Source organism: Protopterus annectens, chromosome 12.part0 (genome assembly GCF_019279795.1).
Source record: "Protopterus annectens isolate FY-2018-M chromosome 12.part0, PAN1.0, whole genome shotgun sequence".
Taxonomy (NCBI): domain Eukaryota; kingdom Metazoa; phylum Chordata; order Ceratodontiformes; family Protopteridae; genus Protopterus; species Protopterus annectens.
The window spans coordinates 149,031,609-149,050,590 of NC_056746.1; the positions used below are offsets into that span (position 1 = coordinate 149,031,609).

General features: G+C 41.5%; 1 protein-coding gene across 2 annotated transcripts in view; it reads left to right on the plus strand.

The window, feature by feature from the left end:
- Positions 1-18,982, plus strand: part of PDXDC1 (pyridoxal dependent decarboxylase domain containing 1) — a 674,140-nt gene that overhangs the window by 378,538 nt on the left and 276,620 nt on the right. The window contains exon 14 of one of the 2 annotated variants that reach the window (XM_044089172.1): positions 1,417-1,497. The exons of the other annotated variant lie outside the window; for it this stretch is intronic. Coding sequence (XP_043945107.1) covers positions 1,417-1,497 — 81 coding nt within the window. The remainder of the gene's footprint in view (positions 1-1,416; positions 1,498-18,982) is intronic. 2 annotated transcript variants of the gene reach the window in all.

Consider the following 18,982-nt stretch of genomic DNA (forward strand, 5'->3'; position numbering starts at 1 on the left):
GTTACTGCAGCATTTCACTAAGGAGAAATCTCTCCTTCCAGTTACTTTTCTAAAGAAGAAAACAATTTTTCCAGATGGCTAAAAGCTGCGACATGAACATTTTTGACCAGGTGAAGCAATTCTTCTTGATGGTTAAGTAGGTTTAACATTGTCTTCTTCTGAAGAAAAGGAAATGGAAGGACGAAGGATCTTGTTTCGGTTCAGAATGTGTTTCCTCTGTTTTGTGGGTCTTTATTTTCCCTAAATATGTTGTTCTTTAGAGGCTGCTCAATTTCTCTCGCATTAAGCCACTGGTAGGGAGGGGAGCTTTTTGTTTTATAATAGTTCATATCATTGATGGGAAGTAGATGCATAATTAAAATGGTGAGCTGTCAGATGGGAACTGATTGGAATTCACCTTTAGGAGCAGTGTCTGATGCTAACCATCACTACCTGCATACCTCTCAACTGTCCAAATTTTTGCATCATACTTTTGGTCTGATATTCATAAAATTTGTATTTTTCTGGCAAATCATTGAGGAGTGAAGACACTAAATAATGAACAGACATTTGAGTTTCAGGCTTCATTTTCTTCAGAACATGCAAGCTAACACAAAACGTTCTATTCTAGCAACTTTATAAGTTTATAAGAGCAATAATTCAAATCTGTCCCTATTTTTGTGCCTTTGTCCCCCAAGGTATTTTTGGCTTTGCCCATATTTCTTGCATTAAGAGGTTGAGAGATGAGACTACCTGCAGAATGAACTATGTTCTTGAAGCTTTGGTGTTATGTTTTTTTTTCTCAAGAAAATACCTTTTCTTCCTTAAATTACTTTAGGGCCAGCTTTTTTGTTTACATTAAGTATTCCCTACCTGGATGTCTAGCAACATTTGACATACAAGATACCAATATAGCCTTTTGCAAAGTTGAATAGCCCCAGACAGAAAATTAATTGTTGCCTGAGTTGCTGCTTTGAAGGTTGCATTCTGTGTAAAAGTTGGTAACTTGTGCAAGTACAGCTGTATCTTGTCAAGATGTACTTGCACTTAATCAAAGATATTCCTTATTAGAGACTTTTTTCTGACTTTTGCAAAAGCAGGATGATACAGACAAATGTTTAAGGGGTGTGTGGAGTAAACCTTGATGAGAAATGTTTGCAGAACAAGAATGAAGAAAAGAAGACGATTCCAAATGCACTGGGAACTTTACAGGGAAACATAACTTGTTTCCATATTTTTTCTTTTAAATCTTATTAGACTGGCATATCTTTTGTGTTGTTCCAAATGAAGACAGTGCTGTTGTACAATTTATATTTCAGTAAATTACAAATTAATTTGTATTACTTACGAATACCTCAATGTTCGTTTCTTGCATGAAATTTTCTTTCAGATGCTCTTGAATTTGACTTAAGTATTTGTCTCCTTCAATCATTTCAGGAAATTGTTTCGAAGCAAAAGGAGGTGACATTCTCTGGGAAATCTTTAGGGGACCTCTTAGGGAATATTATATTATCAATTGTAGGTGGGAGGCGTATGCTTTCTGAATTATTATTGTGCATGTTTTCCATCTGGATTGGTTTGTGTTTAATCTGCCAAATCTTTCTGTTTGCTTGCTTCACGTTCCAGTTACAGCTCCCAACTGGATTAGCTTACTTTGATTTAAAGGCCTTCATACCAATCTGGACACTGTTTCATTTCATTTTAACAGTTCATAACAAATGTATATATGTGTGTATGTATATACAAAGTTGATATTAATGTTAACCATTTCTTTTTTTTTGCTAGTTTAACTTCAGAGATCATGGAAAAAACAGTATGACATCCAAGAGATTGGTGTGTGAATATGGAAAACAGTGTAGCTTAACTCTGAGTGTGATGGGTGAAAACTGGCCCAGTAACAGAAGCTAGTAAAATTCAGGTGTTTTAGTAATCCACAGACTGTGGAGTGCATTCTTGTAAGTTACATGACCCTGGCAAACTGCTGTAGTATGCAAGGTCTACAAAGACAGAAAATGTCAGTGGACATGGTAGACAGCCACATATTTGTAATGGTTTCTGACAAAAGTATTGGTGAGTCCAACATAGGTGACCAAGTGCAAAGTAGCTATGATCCATTTATAAAAGTAGTCAGTAAAGCTTTACAAGGCCGAAACCCAAACAGGCTCAGTCTTTACAACATAAGAGAGAACTATGTAAAAGGATATCACAAAAAACAGTAGCTGCTTAAGATAATACTTTTAACCACATTTTTAGATTGCGTAGTCCTTAAGTGGTTCATTAAACATTGTGAGTTGTTTATGGGTCTAGATTGCTAAACATCATACCCACTGCAAAATAAACACATAATTGGATACAAAAAAAAATTCCAAAAGATTTTTAACAAGATCGGAATCCTGTGTCTCATTTTAAACCAGAAGCATCTTTATTAAATTATCACTTATAACATAGGCTGTCATACATTTATGTAAATGAAAACAAACCATATTGACACATTTTAGTTGCAATCATTATACATCACTTAGAATCTATCCAGTCATTGTCAGTCAAACATTACATATCTCATTCAGATCCTGTCTTCTTTTAAACCTCATTCCTCCTCCAAAACATTATTCTGCATATATTGTTCCTACAGTTCCTATTTTTTATATGTAATTTGCTCACATCCTTTTCTAAAGATCCCATTTCCAGTTTCTTTATCTCTTATTATATTCACTACTTCTCGTACAGTTGGTTTAGACTTTGATTTCCATTTTCTATCAGTTGTTTTTTCGTAGCCCCATAATTAGACTCAGCAAGGCCTTACTATGTCTAGGCAGTTCGGATTCTGTATCATAGCTCAAAAACAAAAATAATAATTTCCTTAGTTATACCAATTTGCTCACCCGGTATTTCTGATACCGTAATCTGCAGGGAATTTTTAAAGTTTGCCAACTCATCACACTCCCCAAAAATATGTTCCTAATTACCTCTTTCTTCCCCATCACACCTCCAACGTTTGGTATCTACATGAGGAAAAAATATTTTAGATTCTACTTGGGGTATAAAAATACCTATGTAAACACTTCCAAGCAAAGATCCTAAATCTTTTACACTTTTCGCATATTTTGGAGGAGTCCTATGTCTTGAAAAACCAGAAAGTATAACATTTGTTTGCAGCCAGGTGTGGAAAGTATTCCTGATTTCAAATGCACCATAATTCAGTATCCACACCCTTTTTCTCATTTTGTACGTGGGGTTGGGGTGCCACAGTAATAGTGCCCATCACCTTCACCCAATGTTCTCACAGCAGGGTGGCTAACCTTGCCAGTCTTTCTTCTGTACATATATGCACTCACACCTACCACAAATTTAGAGTGACCAGTCAACCTACTGCATGTATTTGGAATGTGGGAGGAAATGAGTACCTGGAGAAAACCCATGCATTATCAGCTTAATTATGCTGTCCAAGTCTACACTAACTGAGGGTATTAAATGTCTGAGTCTGTGTGTCTGTGTAAGTGTGTGTATGACCTAGGACCATTGTAAGTTTATATTTGGTGTTGTATTGCTAGAGAAATTCATCTTTCTGTCTTTTCAAAAGTAGATGTTGGTATAAGCATTTATGTGTCCAGGCACCATTAGACTTTTATTTCTGGTGCTGTATAGCTAGAGAATTTCTTTTTTAGCTTTTCAAAAGTAGATGTTCTTCATTCCACATTGCTGCAGTCCTAACCATTGGGTAGTCCGCTGTCCAGTCGGCCCGAATACCAAAGTATATGGCTGACGTCGGTCAAGGCGCATTAGACTGACGTCAGGACGTCAGGGTACTAATGCGCATGACCGACGCCATATCCTCAGTCTTTTTTTGCCGCATGGTCCGATGCAGAAGCAGTTTTGCGAGTGCAGGTTGGCGTTCTGAAATTTTCTGAAGTCGGAGTTTCAGACCGAATCAAAGTTGGCTAAGTACCCCGTTGGGGAATATTTTGGTTTTTTCTTGCCTCAGTATTTAACCGGATGTCAGAAAAAGTGAATAACTGTATTTCTTGTGGGAAACAGATACCTCATAGGGATTACCATACCTTGTGTATACCTTGTTTAGGGCCTGAGCACGACGTTGTTGGATGCCGCTCTTGTGCTAGATTTAACAAACGCACTATTAAGAGAAGGTTAGTCTGTGCCTGGTTAGTTTTTGGGAAGCGTTGTAATTATAAAATGCCGTCGGATGCTCCGACGCCCGCTTCGTCCAAAAAGCGCAAGGACAAAGCAGCAAAGCCTAGAGTGGAAGAACCGGCAGTCCCGGACGTCGGTTCTTTAGAAGGCTCAGTGGAGCCAGAGGTTTTGCCAGGAGTTTCTTTGGAGTCTCAGGGAGAGACTTTACTGTTACAGGATGTGTCCTCTCAGGAGGTAGGCCAGGCTGAAGGGGCTTCTCAGGTGGCTGTTCTTCCCTCTCTTCCTAAGGTGGTTAGAGCCTCCCCTTCTGTTTCCAAGGCTTCTTTGAGAGGCAGGCCAGGTTTAACTTCAGTGGGGTTTCTCCTAGCTCTTCAGGATCTTTGCCTAAGAAACATATGCTTAAAATGGCAGAGGATTTGATTACTATGATTAGAGGTTCTATGCCCCCTCCTGATAAGAGGCCTAGGGTGGAGCCTGAGTTTGAGAGTTTTGAGCAGTGTTCGGAGGCTTCTGAGTCTTCGGCTGAAGACTTGCAGGACTATCCTCCTTATTCTGATTCTGATGTGGATGATTCTACTCCTTCAGCTTCTCCTCCTGAGGATTTTTCATTTTCAGAGACTCTGCATTCCATGAGGGAGCATTTTAAATGGGAAGGTCAAGATTTCTCTGATTCCAGGAAGAGGCTTAGGGAATTCTTGTTTTTACCCCAGCATAGGCCTTTAGCTATACCTCCTGTTCTGAATGTGGTGGAAGATGTTTTTGCAGAGGCTTCCCTGAACCCTGATTCTTTGCCTCCTGCCCCAGTTAAACCGGATAGGTACTATAGGGTGCCTGAAGCTCATAAGTATCTTTTTAAGAGTCCTAGGGCAGACCCGGAAACTGTTTCTCAGGGGCCTAAAGGTGTTAAGGCTTCTGTTGTTAAAAATCCTGTTCCTCCTGATAAAGAGGCAAGGGCTTTGGATAGATGGGGAAAGAACGTGTATACTTCTTCCACTTTAGCCATGAGGGCGTTGAATTGCCAGTTTCACATGTTAAAATATCAGAATTATCTCCTTTCACAATTGAAGTCTAAGGTGGATGCTCTGGCGGAAGGTATTGAGTGTAAAGAGTTGCAGGATTTAGTTCATGTGTCTGAACAGGTGGGTAAGCATTCATTGCAATGTGGTTTTGATGCTGTGCAGGCCTCCTCGAGGGTGGCTGCCACTGGTTCTGTTCTTCGTAGGCACGCCTGGTTGAGGGATCAGAATTTAGCTGAGCATGTTAAGACAAGGATTTTGGATGCTCCTTTACAGTCTGACGTGTTGTTTGGTTCGCCTGTGGAAGCAGTTTTAAAGAAAATGGAGGACAAGGCTAAGTCTATGCAAACTGTTAAAGATTTTTGCAGGTGCAGCCTCCAAGTTTAGTAGAAATTGGCCTACTAAGGGATGGACATATCCTGCTTATGATTCCCAGTCTAGGGGTAGGTCTAGACATGGTAGGGGCAGAGCTCAAGGTTCTTTTAGGCCTAGAACAGGAGTTCACCTGCTCAGACTTCTGGTGAGGGCAGGGGTCAGTCCTTTCGTAAACAGACCCAATGACCTGCCTTTTCAGCTGCCAGTACATTCTCGTCTGGCAGCACCTTTGGGAGGAAGGCTGGCTCTTTTCAAAGAAAATTGGGATTTAATTACCCAAGACAGATGGGTTTTGGATATCATTCACCACGGTTACAGGTTTTATTTCCATACCTTGCCTCCTTTCAAAGGCATGCCAGACATTCCTCCTCTGCAAAGAAAAGAGGCTCACAAGCAAATTTCTCTGTTGCTCCAAATAGGGGCCATTCAGCCAGTCCCTGTGCCAGAAAGGGGCCTAGGATTTTATTCTCGCCTGTTCCTAGTACCAAAGAAGGGGACACGTGGAGACCAATTTTGGATTTATCTATCCTCAACACTTATCTGGACATTCCCAAGTTCAAAATGTTGACGTTACAACAGCTTTTACCTCTGCTGGGCAAAGATCACTGGATGGTAACTTTAGATCTCAAGGAGGCTTACCTTCATGTGCCTATCAGACTAAGTTGCAGGAAGTATCTGCGTTTCGAGCTGGAAATTCCCATTATCAGTTCTCTGCATTGCCCTTTGGCTTATCTACTGCCCAGAGTATTCACAAAGGTTCTGGCTCCAGTGATAGCTTACTTCAGGCTAAAAGGAATTCAAATCTATCCTTACTTGGACGACTGCCTGATTCTGGCTCAAGAAAAGGAAGACCTTTACAGCATTTGGAATATGTGATAGCAGTGCTAAGATGCCTAGGGTATTCTGTGAACGAAATAAAGTCCAGTCTAGTACCCTCTCAAGACGTGCTTTCTGGGTGTGAGACTGAATACAGCAGCCCAGATGGCCTTTTTAACCCCGGACAAACAAAAGAATCTTTCCATTTACTTCCACCAACTATCTCTTCAGTCCGGGCTGACTGCAAGGACAGTCCTTCAAGCCTTAGGGTTCATGGCATCTTGTATTCTGGTGCTTCCCAATGCCAAACTGCATATGAGGAAGCTGCAATGGTATCTCAAAAATGTATGGACACAGCACTGCCAGGATTTGGACACTGTCATTCAAATAATACCTTGCATTCAACAGGAATTTTTGTGGTGGGCTCAGGAATGTCACCTAAACAAGGGACTCTCTGTGACCCGGCCAGAGGCGAGTCAGATTCTAACGACAGATGCCTCAGACATTGCTTGGGGAGCTCATCTAAATGGAAAGTGGATACAAGACAAGTGGCCTGCCAGACTACAGCATCTACATATCAACATGAAGGAGATGTTAGCAGTCCAGTTTGCATTAATGGCTTTCAAGGAGTTGCTTCTTCCAGGGCAGGTGTTGATTCTAACAGACAACACAACTGTCATGTGGTACATCAACAAACAAGGGGAACACATTCTTACCCGTTGTGCAGGCAAGCAATGATTTTATGGGAGACTGCGCTCAGCTTGCAACTAACTCTTCAGGCAAGGTTTCTGCCGGGAGCACAGAACTCCTTAGCAGATGTGTTAAGCAGACAAATCATGGATCCCCACGAGTGGAAACTGGATCTTCATGTATTTCGGAAATTGACAGTGTCATGGGGAACTCCAGACATAGATCTGTTCGCTTCTCCACTAAACCACCAGCTGCCAAAGTTTTGCACAAAGAGGTTTCATCACACAGCTTGGAAAGTGGATGCTCTTTCTTTCAGTTGGAAAAATCTTCATGTGTATGCCTTTCCACCTCTGCCTCTTCTCCCAAAGGTGCTCCTGAAGGTCAGACAAGACAAGCCAAGGATGATTTTAATAGCTCCGGATTGGCCTCGCAACACTGGTACCCATTACTGAGGAGTCTGGTAAGGAAGCCTCCATGGCCTTTACCTTTGATTCCACACCTGTTGTCTCAGAGGGACGGTCACCTGCTCAATGTCAAGCTTCACTCTCTTCATCTAACAGCCTGGCATATTCTGTTTTGAAACACAGCAGGTCTCAACTTCCTCAACAAGTTTTAAATGTGATTATGGAAGCCAGAAGACCTAGTACAAGGAAAGTGTACGCAGAAAAATGGAAGAGATTTTTATTTTGGAGTGCAGCAAAGAATTTGGAGATTTCTGAGCCTAATTTGAGTGTGGCTCTTCAATATCTTACTGAGTTATTGGACAAAGGTTTGTCTTTCTCTTCCATTAAGATTCATGCTGCAGCAATTTCAGCTCACTATGATTGTGACCCACCATTGTTTTCGCATCCTTTGTTCAAGCAATTTCTTAGAGGGGCAAAGAATATAAGACCCCACGTAGAGCTCCTACTCCTGCTTGGGATCTCAATTTTGTGTTGGAGAAACTTACTCTACAACCTTTTGAGCCTGCGGCTACTGCTGAATTGAAATACTTGTCATGGAAGACTGCTTTTTGTTGGCCATTACTTCTGCAAGAAGGGTTTCTGAATTGCAGGCCCTTATGGCGGTAGAGCCTTTTTTTGATTTTCCATAAGGATAGGGTATCATTACGTACTAATCCTTCTTTTATGCCTAAGGTGGTTTCTAGTGTGGCTTTAAACCAAACTATTCATTTGCCTACTTTCTATGCAGATCCCCAAAATAAGGGGAAAAGATTTTGCACACTTTAGATGTACACAGGCAGTTGCGTTATTATTTAAGCAGGACTAAGGATTTTAGGCAGTCTCAGCAGTTGTTTGTTTCTTTTGCTTTGAGTTCTCAGGGCAAGCCTGTGTCAAAACAAACTATTTCTAAGTGGATTGGGTTTTGCATTGCATTTTGTTATTCCCATCATGGCAAGGAGATTCCAGCTGGGATTAGGCCTCATTCCACTAGGGTTACTGCCACTTCAACAGCATTTCTAAGGGGAGTGGCAACTAAGGATATTTTGGAGGCAGCTACTTGGAGTTCTGTGCATACTTTCTCTAAGCATTACCACCTTCCTCTCTACTCTAAATCTAGGGCTGGTTTTGCCACAGCTATTTTGCAAGGCATGTTGACAGCTCCTGCTTCCTTATGATTTGCCAGCCTCCCTTACCTCTGCTTTGGGATTCTACCCAATGGTTAGGACTGCAGCAATGTGGAATGAAGAACATAGTACAGTTTTGTACCTACCATAAATGTAGATGTTCGAGGATCCACATTGCTGCAGTCCAATTTACTCCCTCCTTCCCCTCTGTGTTTAGGGGTGGTTGTGTGGGTGAGGTTATACTCTTGTAATTTTGTATATATTGTACATATTTTTGGTGCAGGAGTGTTTGGTGTTTTTGGTTTTGGCCTTGTCTTTTTAGGGTCTTCTGACATCTGGGGCAAGAAAAGACTGAGGATATGACGTCGGTCATGCGCATTAGTACCCTGACGTCCTGACGTCAGTCTAATGCGCCTTGACCGACGTCAGCCATATACTTTGGTATTCGGGCCGACTGGACAGCGGACTACCCAATGGTTAGGACTGCAGCAATGTGGATCCTCGAACATCTACATTTATGGTAGGTACAAAACTGTACTTTACCGATTCTTGCCAAAACTGTATGACATTTACGTTTTCATATTTTGCAGTATGGTACTCTGTGCCATCAGAATCGCATTTTGCTACCCCGCCAAAGGATCATTTTGGGAAAAGCCATGCTGTTCTGTCAGTCTTACAATGCTTTACTGAGTGTAGTTGTAAATGAATCATGGACACTTTGCTTTAGGTCACCTGTGTTGAATTCACTAATACCTGTGACAAAATATTTAACGGATATGTGGCTTGTCTACTGAAGCCACTGAATGAAAGGCCTTTTGTCTGGGTATCTATAAAGCTATTAGTTTAGCAGTCATTTCTTAGGGACTTCCAGTTCATTTAGTTTTTCTTCACATGACTCTATAGACCTTCAGCGCTTTGGCATTCTTATCACCTTGCCTGAAGGTAATAGCAGTTATCTTAGCAGATTTCTTTACTCCTGGCATCAAAACTACTACTGTTTTCTCCAGTAAACTTCTTCTGCAATAAAGGCTGACTTCTCTGCCAAGGAAGGTCATGCCCATACACTTCAGCCTTTATGATACAACTGCCAGATCTTTCTAGAGGGGCGCACAGAACTCAGTAATGGTTGCAAGTTTCCCTTCTGATGACTCTCTTATCAGCACAAATGCCTGCCTTCTGTAGTTCCAAAAACGGAGATGCTTACAGCCTCCTGCTGGTACATGCTATGACATCATTCTGTAGCTCCAGCACTAAAGAGCTTACAGCCTCCTGCTGGTACATGCTATGACATCATTCTGTAGCTCCAACACTGAGGTGCTTACACCCTTCTGCTGATATGTGCCATGACATCATTCTGTAGCTCCATCACTGAGGTGCTTACATCCTCCTGCTGATAACATGCTATGACATCATTCTGTAACTCCACCACTGAGATGCTTACAGCCTCCTGCTGGTACATACTATGATTTTGTGCATTTATTTTGTACACCCAAGACAGTACTTCTCAGTTTTGTTCAGTACTGGTACAGTTTCTATTTCAGTCTTGAAATTAATTTAAGGAAAATTCCCTTGTGAAGTGCTTAAGCCTTGTAAGTGTTCCTGTGAGCACCAGATCAACATGTAGGACCCACACTGGTTCTGTCTGTCCAGTTGTAAACAGGAGCACACTGTGAAGGAATTTTACAAAAGCCAGTGGCTTCCAAGAACATTGTAGAAAAAAAGCTTTAGGGTAGGAGACTCTCCGTTCAAGCAACTTTACACACAGCACATTCTACCTGGGACTACTCCTGCCCTGCTTGAGTGAGGACTCCATCTTTTTATGCTGTAGAATGCTAGTTGAAACCCATGCCTGTCAGAGTAAGACTTTAGTTGAGTTATGTGAACAAACAAGGTGGCATATAGAAATTCACGATCAAAATCCTTTTTGCTACAATTCCATCCCTGTCCTAAAACTGAGATTAATGATGGCCTGCTTGGTTTGAAGATGATCTTGGGAGTAGGGAACTCCTGAAACTGACCTTTTTGCACGAGAGTAGAATGTGCTGTTCCCCCAGTTATTCTTGATGAAGCAGAGCATGGAAGGACTTAGCAGTAGATGCCCTGCCTCTGCCTTCTCTCTTCTATAGCAAAGGCAATTATAAATGTTTTTACCCTTTCCACTGAGTCCAGTTCTTCTCATCCTTGTCTTCCCTTTGTGCCTGAGAAGAGTGTCATTTCATGCAGTCAGGAACATGATGTTTTAGAAGTGCTTCAATTTAAAGCCAGAGCAGCTCCCCTCTAATAGGGTAGTATTCAACTCTACCTTTAGTTCTGGCTGCTCTTTTAGATCAAAACGTTATGGTAGAGGGCTTGTGGTCATTGAAGCTTCCAGGTTGTCATTTGGGTGAGGAAGTATTTTTTCCCTTTCTAAGCTGGTGAGTTTGCAAATCTTCTTGACTTTGTTGTTGGTTACTAAATTGCCAGGGTACATGATTCCACCCTTTTGGATGTATTGTAATCTTCTTGTGACCCATCACAGCTCTCGATGCATTCTTTAAGAAAGTTCTGAATCTTCTTATAGTTGGAATATTTTTTTCCTCCTTCATAGGACTTGAACTTCTTGACTAACAGGTTTAAAGATCCTTTGTTCCAATCAGCTGGTTCAGTGGACCTGAACCTCATCATTTTTGAAGGCAGGTTTCTTGGCGTTCATTACCCCCACATGCTGGATCTGAGGATCAGTGTCTGGTTTTCAGTAATAAGAATAGTGTGTCCCTTTATTCCTCACCCACAGTTCCTACCAAAAGTCATGTTGAAGCTATCCTTAAATCAGTCTGTTCAGCTGTCTGTCTTATCTGTCTTATTCCTAAAGGTAGAGAGAGAGAGAAAAAACCCGTATACCACCACTGTGAATTGTTAGCTCAGGTTTCAACTAAAGAGAGTGCATTAAATTGAAAGACAGGTCAGTTGTTCATCTCCTTTGTCCAGTTACAGATGTTTTTGCCAAAGCCAAGCAACCATTGTCCAAGTGGATTGCTAATTGTTGTATCATTTATCATCAGTTGGCAGCCCAGTCCTAGACTGGTAAATTTAAAGCTGTTCCTCCAGGGATGTGATTTTTCCAGTGCCTGCTTCAAGAATGTATCAATTTCAGATGTTTGTGCTGTGTCTACTTGCTCATGTATTTGCACCTTCACTAAACATTATTGCTTGGATCTTAATTCCAGGAGCCAGATTATTTTTGTTTCATTTATTTGTTAACTGACTAAGCCCACTTGGACACAAGAGCTTATTTTCAGGGTTGACATGCATGCACTACCTACTTGTGTGATTTGCTCCGAGGTTGAGGGACTCGAACACTGGACTACAGAGAGCAGCTGGTTAACAACTCCTAGTCATGATTCTGTGCAGTAGCTGCCATTGGAAGCTCACTGCATCAGGACTCAGCCTGCTGATCCATTGCTTTTTCTGCTGTTATGGATCCAGCCTCCTTAAGAGATGATTTGTGGTACTGCTTAGGATCTTTCCCATCAGTTAGCTATGGTAGCGAATCCATTTAAAGAATGATTTATAGCATGTGAGCCCTAATAAGGCTAGCACATTTATAATATGATATCCTTGTTCACGTATGCCATTGTAGATGTACTACTTAGGTTCATGGAGGCTGACGTTGTAAATTTTTGTGGGGCATGCCCTCCAAGATTCATATTCGTAATATGCACTAATAGGAACAAGTGTTGCTGTGGGTGGGAGCTGCCTCCTATGGGAACTTGGAATAAAAGCAAGTCACCTCAGGTCACTGTATTCAAGATGGCTGAACAAATCCCCACAATTCGACAGAACTGAGCAATGTTTAATGTGAGAGTGAATTTGTGCACATTGGGGTAGGAGGCAGGGCACTCACTTTGACAGGCTCAGCTTTTTATCTACCAGCCCTACATTATACTCTTTCTTCTGTTAGCCTTTGGAAAAGTTTTTTTTTTAATTTCTTTCTTTCTTGCTTTCTGCTTTTCATTATTTCTTTGACTACAATATATCCTGACAGAGTGGTGGCAGTACTGCTTTTGCAGATGTTAACTTTCTTTCACATCCTTCAAGTTTTATTACCCTTTCTGTCTCTTGACACTTTAATGTCCGAAGCAGAATAGTGTTCAAATTTTATGTATTAAAGCTTTTGAAGTTTGTTCTTGGTGATGATGCACTTTTGTTGAAATCAGATACCCATTGCAGATGAGGGGCTGGATTCAATAAAGCCTACACTTAAGTGTACACTGTTCTGAGGAGCAGACAACACAGACATAACACACACTTTCTTCCTTCTAATTTTAGGTTTCCTACTGATTTTCTTGCTGCTTTAAATATTGACAGGGATTCATAAATGTTACCACAACGTGTAGACTACATATACACTTAGCGTAATCTTTCTGAGTGACTAGAAAACACAAAAAATGAGATAAGAATTTTATTGAATACATATTGTGTACACTTAGTGTAGGCTTTATTGAATCCCAGGGGAGGTCTTTCAGTCCTCTTGATCTGTGGAATTAAGTACTTATCTCAGAAGAGGAGAAAGATAATTGTGCATGTCACACTGCTGGGTCACCACCGTATCATCCCTTCTTTGTAGAAGCTCTTAGGATGTTTTGATGTCCTCTGTAGACTGGCAGCATTTTCATCAATTGCACCTTAAATGAGGCTGACAGATTTGCAGCCTGTAAGTATCCCGACTCTGATCCTTCTGTTGTTAAGAAAGTAGGGGATCTTTTTACATGCCCTAGATGAATGGTAGACTGTTGTATGAGCTATTCAGCCCCGAGACCACAGTATCTTGGATTTTTTTTTCTGCTGGATAAAGAGTCTAAAGCAATGGAAAGGGGCAGAAGAGTTTTCCCCCCTTTGCCACTCTGAACCTTTGGTCCTATAACTGTTCATCTCACCTATTGCTAGTTCCAGTCTGTCATCGATCAGACTGTGGAGAAGCCTATTGAGCGTAGTGACCTTTGAGTCAATGGATCTCTGGAGAAGAGACTCAGTTTCTGCTTCCTTTGTGGTCTTTCATGTAGAGTGTTCTCATTTTGACTATAGCTGGCGCAGCAGCATTTAACACGTGTCTGTACCAGATGGTGTGGCTTAGGTTCTCACCCTTCCTCAAAGTGCTTCAGCAGGCTATTTTTAAATGATCCCTTGCTAGGGAGAGGTATTTTCTAAGCAGGCTTCTCAGGACATTATACAAGACTTGCTGGAGCAGGCAGTGACCACTGGGAAGTGTGTGTTCTTTGCCCTCAGCATCTTTATCCTTTTCCTCTAGATTAGGTCAGCAGCCTCAGAAGTCCTCTCATAAACAGAAGATTGCAGAAACATTAGACAGGTTTGCCCCTCCAGGAACCATGCTATGTCATTCAGGAGGTAATGTTCATATGGTGTTCAGCAGCAGTCCTGACTGCTACTTCAGGACTACTCATTGGATTTGGGGAGGGGATAGTCAGTTCTCTTTGTTTGCCTCCAGCTTGGAGAGCCATCGATAAGAACGTTTGTATTCTGAAAAAAAAACAGAAGGCTGCAGCCTGGAATTCTTAATCTCTTCCTGATCAGGAGTTCCCTTAGAAGGTCTGTCTTGCAATGTATTCCTTAGAAAGGCTACAAAGCCAGTTCTAGTTCTTAGAAAGAGGAAGAAGATTTTGTTCCATCTCATCATTCCTCATTAAAAAATATTTTGACGTGGATTTTCACTGTAGACATCAGCAACTTCAGGAGGCACATCCAGTTCCATATGCTAACTCTCCAGGAGGTCCTGTCCCAACAAGGGAGGCTGGTTGGTATCAGCAAATATGATGGGACACCAACTGGCACATCATACTGTGGGAGCACCACAGAACATTCCTTCAGTTTGGCCTAAGCAGTGCCATGTTTCATTGCAAGGATCTTCACACTAGTCTGTCTTTGTCCCCAAGAGCTTACTTTGAGTTTTAGCTATTAGTCCAGCTTCCTCCTCCTCCTCCTCCTTAGAACACCCCTTCTCTGAGGAGAGATAGAAAGCATATGAGCAAGAGAAAGCACACTGACTTCCCACTGAAGTCTCCCACACCAAACAGTCCCACATCTGGTGATATCCTTCAGATAATGAGACAGAAGGGGGGACCCACAAATCCTACATCATCTCTACAACAATTCTATTGGAGGCTTTCCAGTCTCTCCAGCCTTCTTCCTGGATGGATCTCTGTGTGGGCATTATGGTTTCTCTTCTCATCATAGAAGCATGACAATAAGCTGATATTATGGTACATATGCCAAGGAGGCACACAAAGATCCTATAGCCTCCCAGTGACTGGAATTACTGGCTTCAGGCTGCTGTGAATGATTGTGTAGTTCTTAGAAAGCCCTTACAAAAGGCAGCAAACCCTGAGAAAAGAATATAGAGTGATGGATAGATGTAAAATGTGGGTTTTTTCTGTTCTCCATCTGTACTGCATAAGTGCAAAATTATTTATTGCACATGCTGAGTTGCCTTTGAGAACTTGCTGATGTGCAAGGTGTCCAAGTTGCTGGAAGAGTTACTAGAGGATGAGCTTAAGACCAAATTGTGTTTACAAGTGTCAGTGCCTGATTGATTTTTCCTGATAATTTTAAGGAGTGATTTCTTTATGTCCCCTTCAGTGGGGCCATCTTGTTCAGCCCAAAGCTAAAGGAAAACCTGGAGAATGTAGAGAGAGAGAAAGAGATTAATATCCTTAATATTGTTGACAGAAAGCTTGACTCTTCAGTGGCACCTTTCCATGTTGCAGCAAAGTCTGTGCCTCTTGTGGTAATTTTGTGGCCATTAGCAGTAAGGACATCAGAGGTCAGGTCTGAACTCTTGAAGCTGTGGGAACTCCCAGGGCAGACATCAGCCCAAAGGCAAAAGTAATCATAAGACTCCATGGACTTTTGATGGGGGCAGACAAATCCCTGTGCTGTTTCCTGTCTGTCCTGAAGGCTGTTGGAGGTCATCTGTCCCCCCAATTGACTTATGCGAGTGGACATGACAAGTGGATTCAAAGTATAATATGCAGAGGCTCTTCCTTTCCCTTCCATCCCCCACCCAAGCCACATACTTTGTCACTCTGGTCAGTCCTTTCACCTCCATGCTCTGTCATAGCTGTCACCACAGAGATCTCATAATGGGGGTGAGGATGGGGTATTTTCAAGGGCATAAAGTCCAATGTGTAAGGACGCTTTATCAAAAGAGTAAGCCCTACAGGTACAAGACTTAAACAGTAAAAAATGTATACCCAAGGAAAACAGTCTGGGTGGTTGTGACACAGTAAGACATTCCCTATCTCTTAAGGGAAACTAGATTTGCTCTTTGGATTTCTATGAAACTTTTCTCTACCATAAAGATCATAAAGGATTTCAGGGGGTTTCTATGATTTTGTGTTGGATTCAGTCAGTTTTGGGTGCTCCTCTTTGGACTGTGCTCATCTCCCTAGTGTTTGGCAGATATTTGTTGATATTTGTAACAAATCAAAGGCTAGTGAGATTCAAGGTGCTTCCTTTCTTTGTTGAATGGGTCTTGAATGCATTGACTCTAGACAAACAAGTCACAGAACAGGAGGCTCTTCTTTAGCTATTTGAATTAATGGAAATGATGGTGAGCACCACAAAATCCCAGACAGCACCATCCCAGATTGTCACATCCGTTGAATGCTCCCTGCAGAGTTTATCCTTTAAGGCTCATCTTTTCTTAGTCAGATAAGATCCCTCTGGTGTCTGTGACAGTGACTCAGCTCCGTCATTTGGAGACAGCCTCAGCTGCAATTTGTCTGAAGACACTAGGCCTCGTGGTAGCGAAATATAAATGATTCCTTGTGCAAGGCTTCCAATGAGGATTTTGCAAAGCACTTAAAAGTACAGTAATGACAGCTGACAGACCCTTTGTTCTTCAGAATTTTTAAGGCACGGGCAACTTGCTTGCAGTGGTGACCACACGCACGGAGTCTCACTCTTTTTGGTCCTTTTCACCTTCCCAGTGTGTAGTAGCTGTCACCACTGGAGACTCATAACTGGGGTGGGGATAGAGAATTTTGAAGGACATAAAGTCCAATGTGCAAGGAATCAAGTCATAGGTCAGTCTGCACATCTGTATTTTGGAGATAAGGGCAGTTTGCTTCGCCCTCTGGGTCTTTGTGGTTTCCCTACCTTACGGTGCAAGTACAGTTGTCAGCGTCAGCACGGGAGTGATATGGTTGCACAAACAACCAGGGAAGAACTCTTACTTTCCCACCCTGTTTTGAAATGTGAGGGGGTTTCTGGAACTGGGCTATGTCTATCAGACTCTTTCTGATAGCCACTCATACTCCTGATGAGGCCAGTTTCTTGTAGACAGTGGCTTGTCATCTTAGCAGTAAAATGGAAAACATCCCATCACTGGTGCAAGCTGTGCTACTACCTGTTTGTATCTCTGACTGGTGCCAAATGCAGCAGTTTCTGTTCCTGATTTCCACCCCCCAACACGCACACACACACTATGAGAAAGCTTCACATAAAAGTGATCCCCAGGATTACTTTTATTTTCCCATCATTTCTACTTAAATGAGATTCATCCAGAAAGGCAGGCAAAACATAGTCCACTGTTATTCTCTCAGCCCCATTGTGGCTTTGACAACCATTATTCCTTGTGCTTTGATGTCATCCTTGTGAGAAGCTTGAACCATGTTGACTCGCTCATCTTATAAGTCTCACCAGACCCTTCACTCCCTTTGGTTAACCACATGGTTACTGCACTACCAGTAATGATAAGGGATTCTGCATATCCTCCTATGGTCACAGATCCTAAGTTCTGCTCAGAGACCTGATGTAATAAAAACTATATGTTCACATTTTTCCATTCTAGTGACTTTAAAACAATTTGATCCCTTTTCAGCTCCTGTGCCTGCTTATTTAGATAATCTTTACCATATTTGTTTCACAGATCATTTTTAATAATCTGTTAAAGTTCATGTTCCATCAAGATGTTTGCAAAGCCTTTATGAGGAGGAGTTTTCAGATTGTCTCCAATCAAAGATTCGCTTCCTGCACAGGATTTGTATATTTTTGTGCTTGCAAATGTAATTTTGCTCCACTTTAAACCTACATTAGAAGCCAATTTAAAATGTTAGTCCCAGAAGACTGTCTTTCTAGTAAAGTAGCTATTGACTTTTGCTAGAAGAATTTTGGAATTGTAGTTGCTGTATGTGAAGACTACCTTGCCTTGGTTTTCATAAAGATAGTGTCATTAGGAAAAACCCTTCTTCCATTCCCAAGGTAATTACAAAAATAAATTTGAATCAATACATTAATTTGTCTGTGTTCTTTCCCCGTTATTCCAACAGAGGTACATACCTTCCACACTGTATGGATGTGCACAGGCATCTTAGATTTTATAAGGAGAATACTAAATTTATTAGAAGGGATTCGTAATGTGTTTTTTCCCCAAAGAAATTGAATGTACGAGTGTCCTGAGTTGCACTGTTCAGATGGCTTTAGAACTGCATCAAAATTTGCTAAGAAAAATACACGAAAAGCATTATCAACCTGCTCTTCAGCAAGAGTTGTAGTTACTTCTCAGACATTTTTCAGAAGTGCATTCATGGATACTTTTGTCTGCAGCATGGGCTTTTCTGAACAGTTTCATAAAACATAAGCTTGATGTGATCTCACGTCTCATTCTGCCTTTGGAGCCACAGTCATCCATTCCCATGATGACCACTCAGAAGGACAAGCCTGAGATCTTCTCCTAATAGTTGAAGTAGATGTACCTGATTGTTTTGGATATGAAAGCTTTATGCACTTATCATAGAAATAGGTCTGAATGATTATGTACTTCTTCAACATAACCACCCTCCTTTCTTAGCAACAGAGAGGCATGATCTACAGGATATTCAGGTATTTAAATTGTATTTATGCGAATCACATTGTTTGGTGGTTTTCTGATATTCTTCACTTTCATGCAGCTCACTCAAGGTCTGGAAAGTAAGAGAGAGTGCAGAGCATTTTGGAACAGGTGGAGTAGCTATAGCCTGAAAATTTCAGATGACAAGCTGACTAAAGACTATTGGTTACAGTCCAACTGGCTGCAGAAGACACGTGATCATTCACATCTCTCATTATAGTATGTATGTAATGTTTAGTATGCAATGAGCACATGCAGTTATATTCTGAAAGCAGGAAAAAAACTTGTTAACCACCTTTAAGTGCTATTAAGCTCCTGTCTTGTCACTGAGTTTAAGAGCAGCCTGTGTCAGCCGCCACAGAACAGTGGTGAAAGCTTTTGGATAATTCACTCTGCTGCACTCTTAAGCAAAATGTGTGACTGAGCAAAGTATAACAGCTTTAAAAGCTGTTATCTTCTCAGAGAGGCACTTCTGCCCCCTAGATGTGTTGCACCACTAAGTTT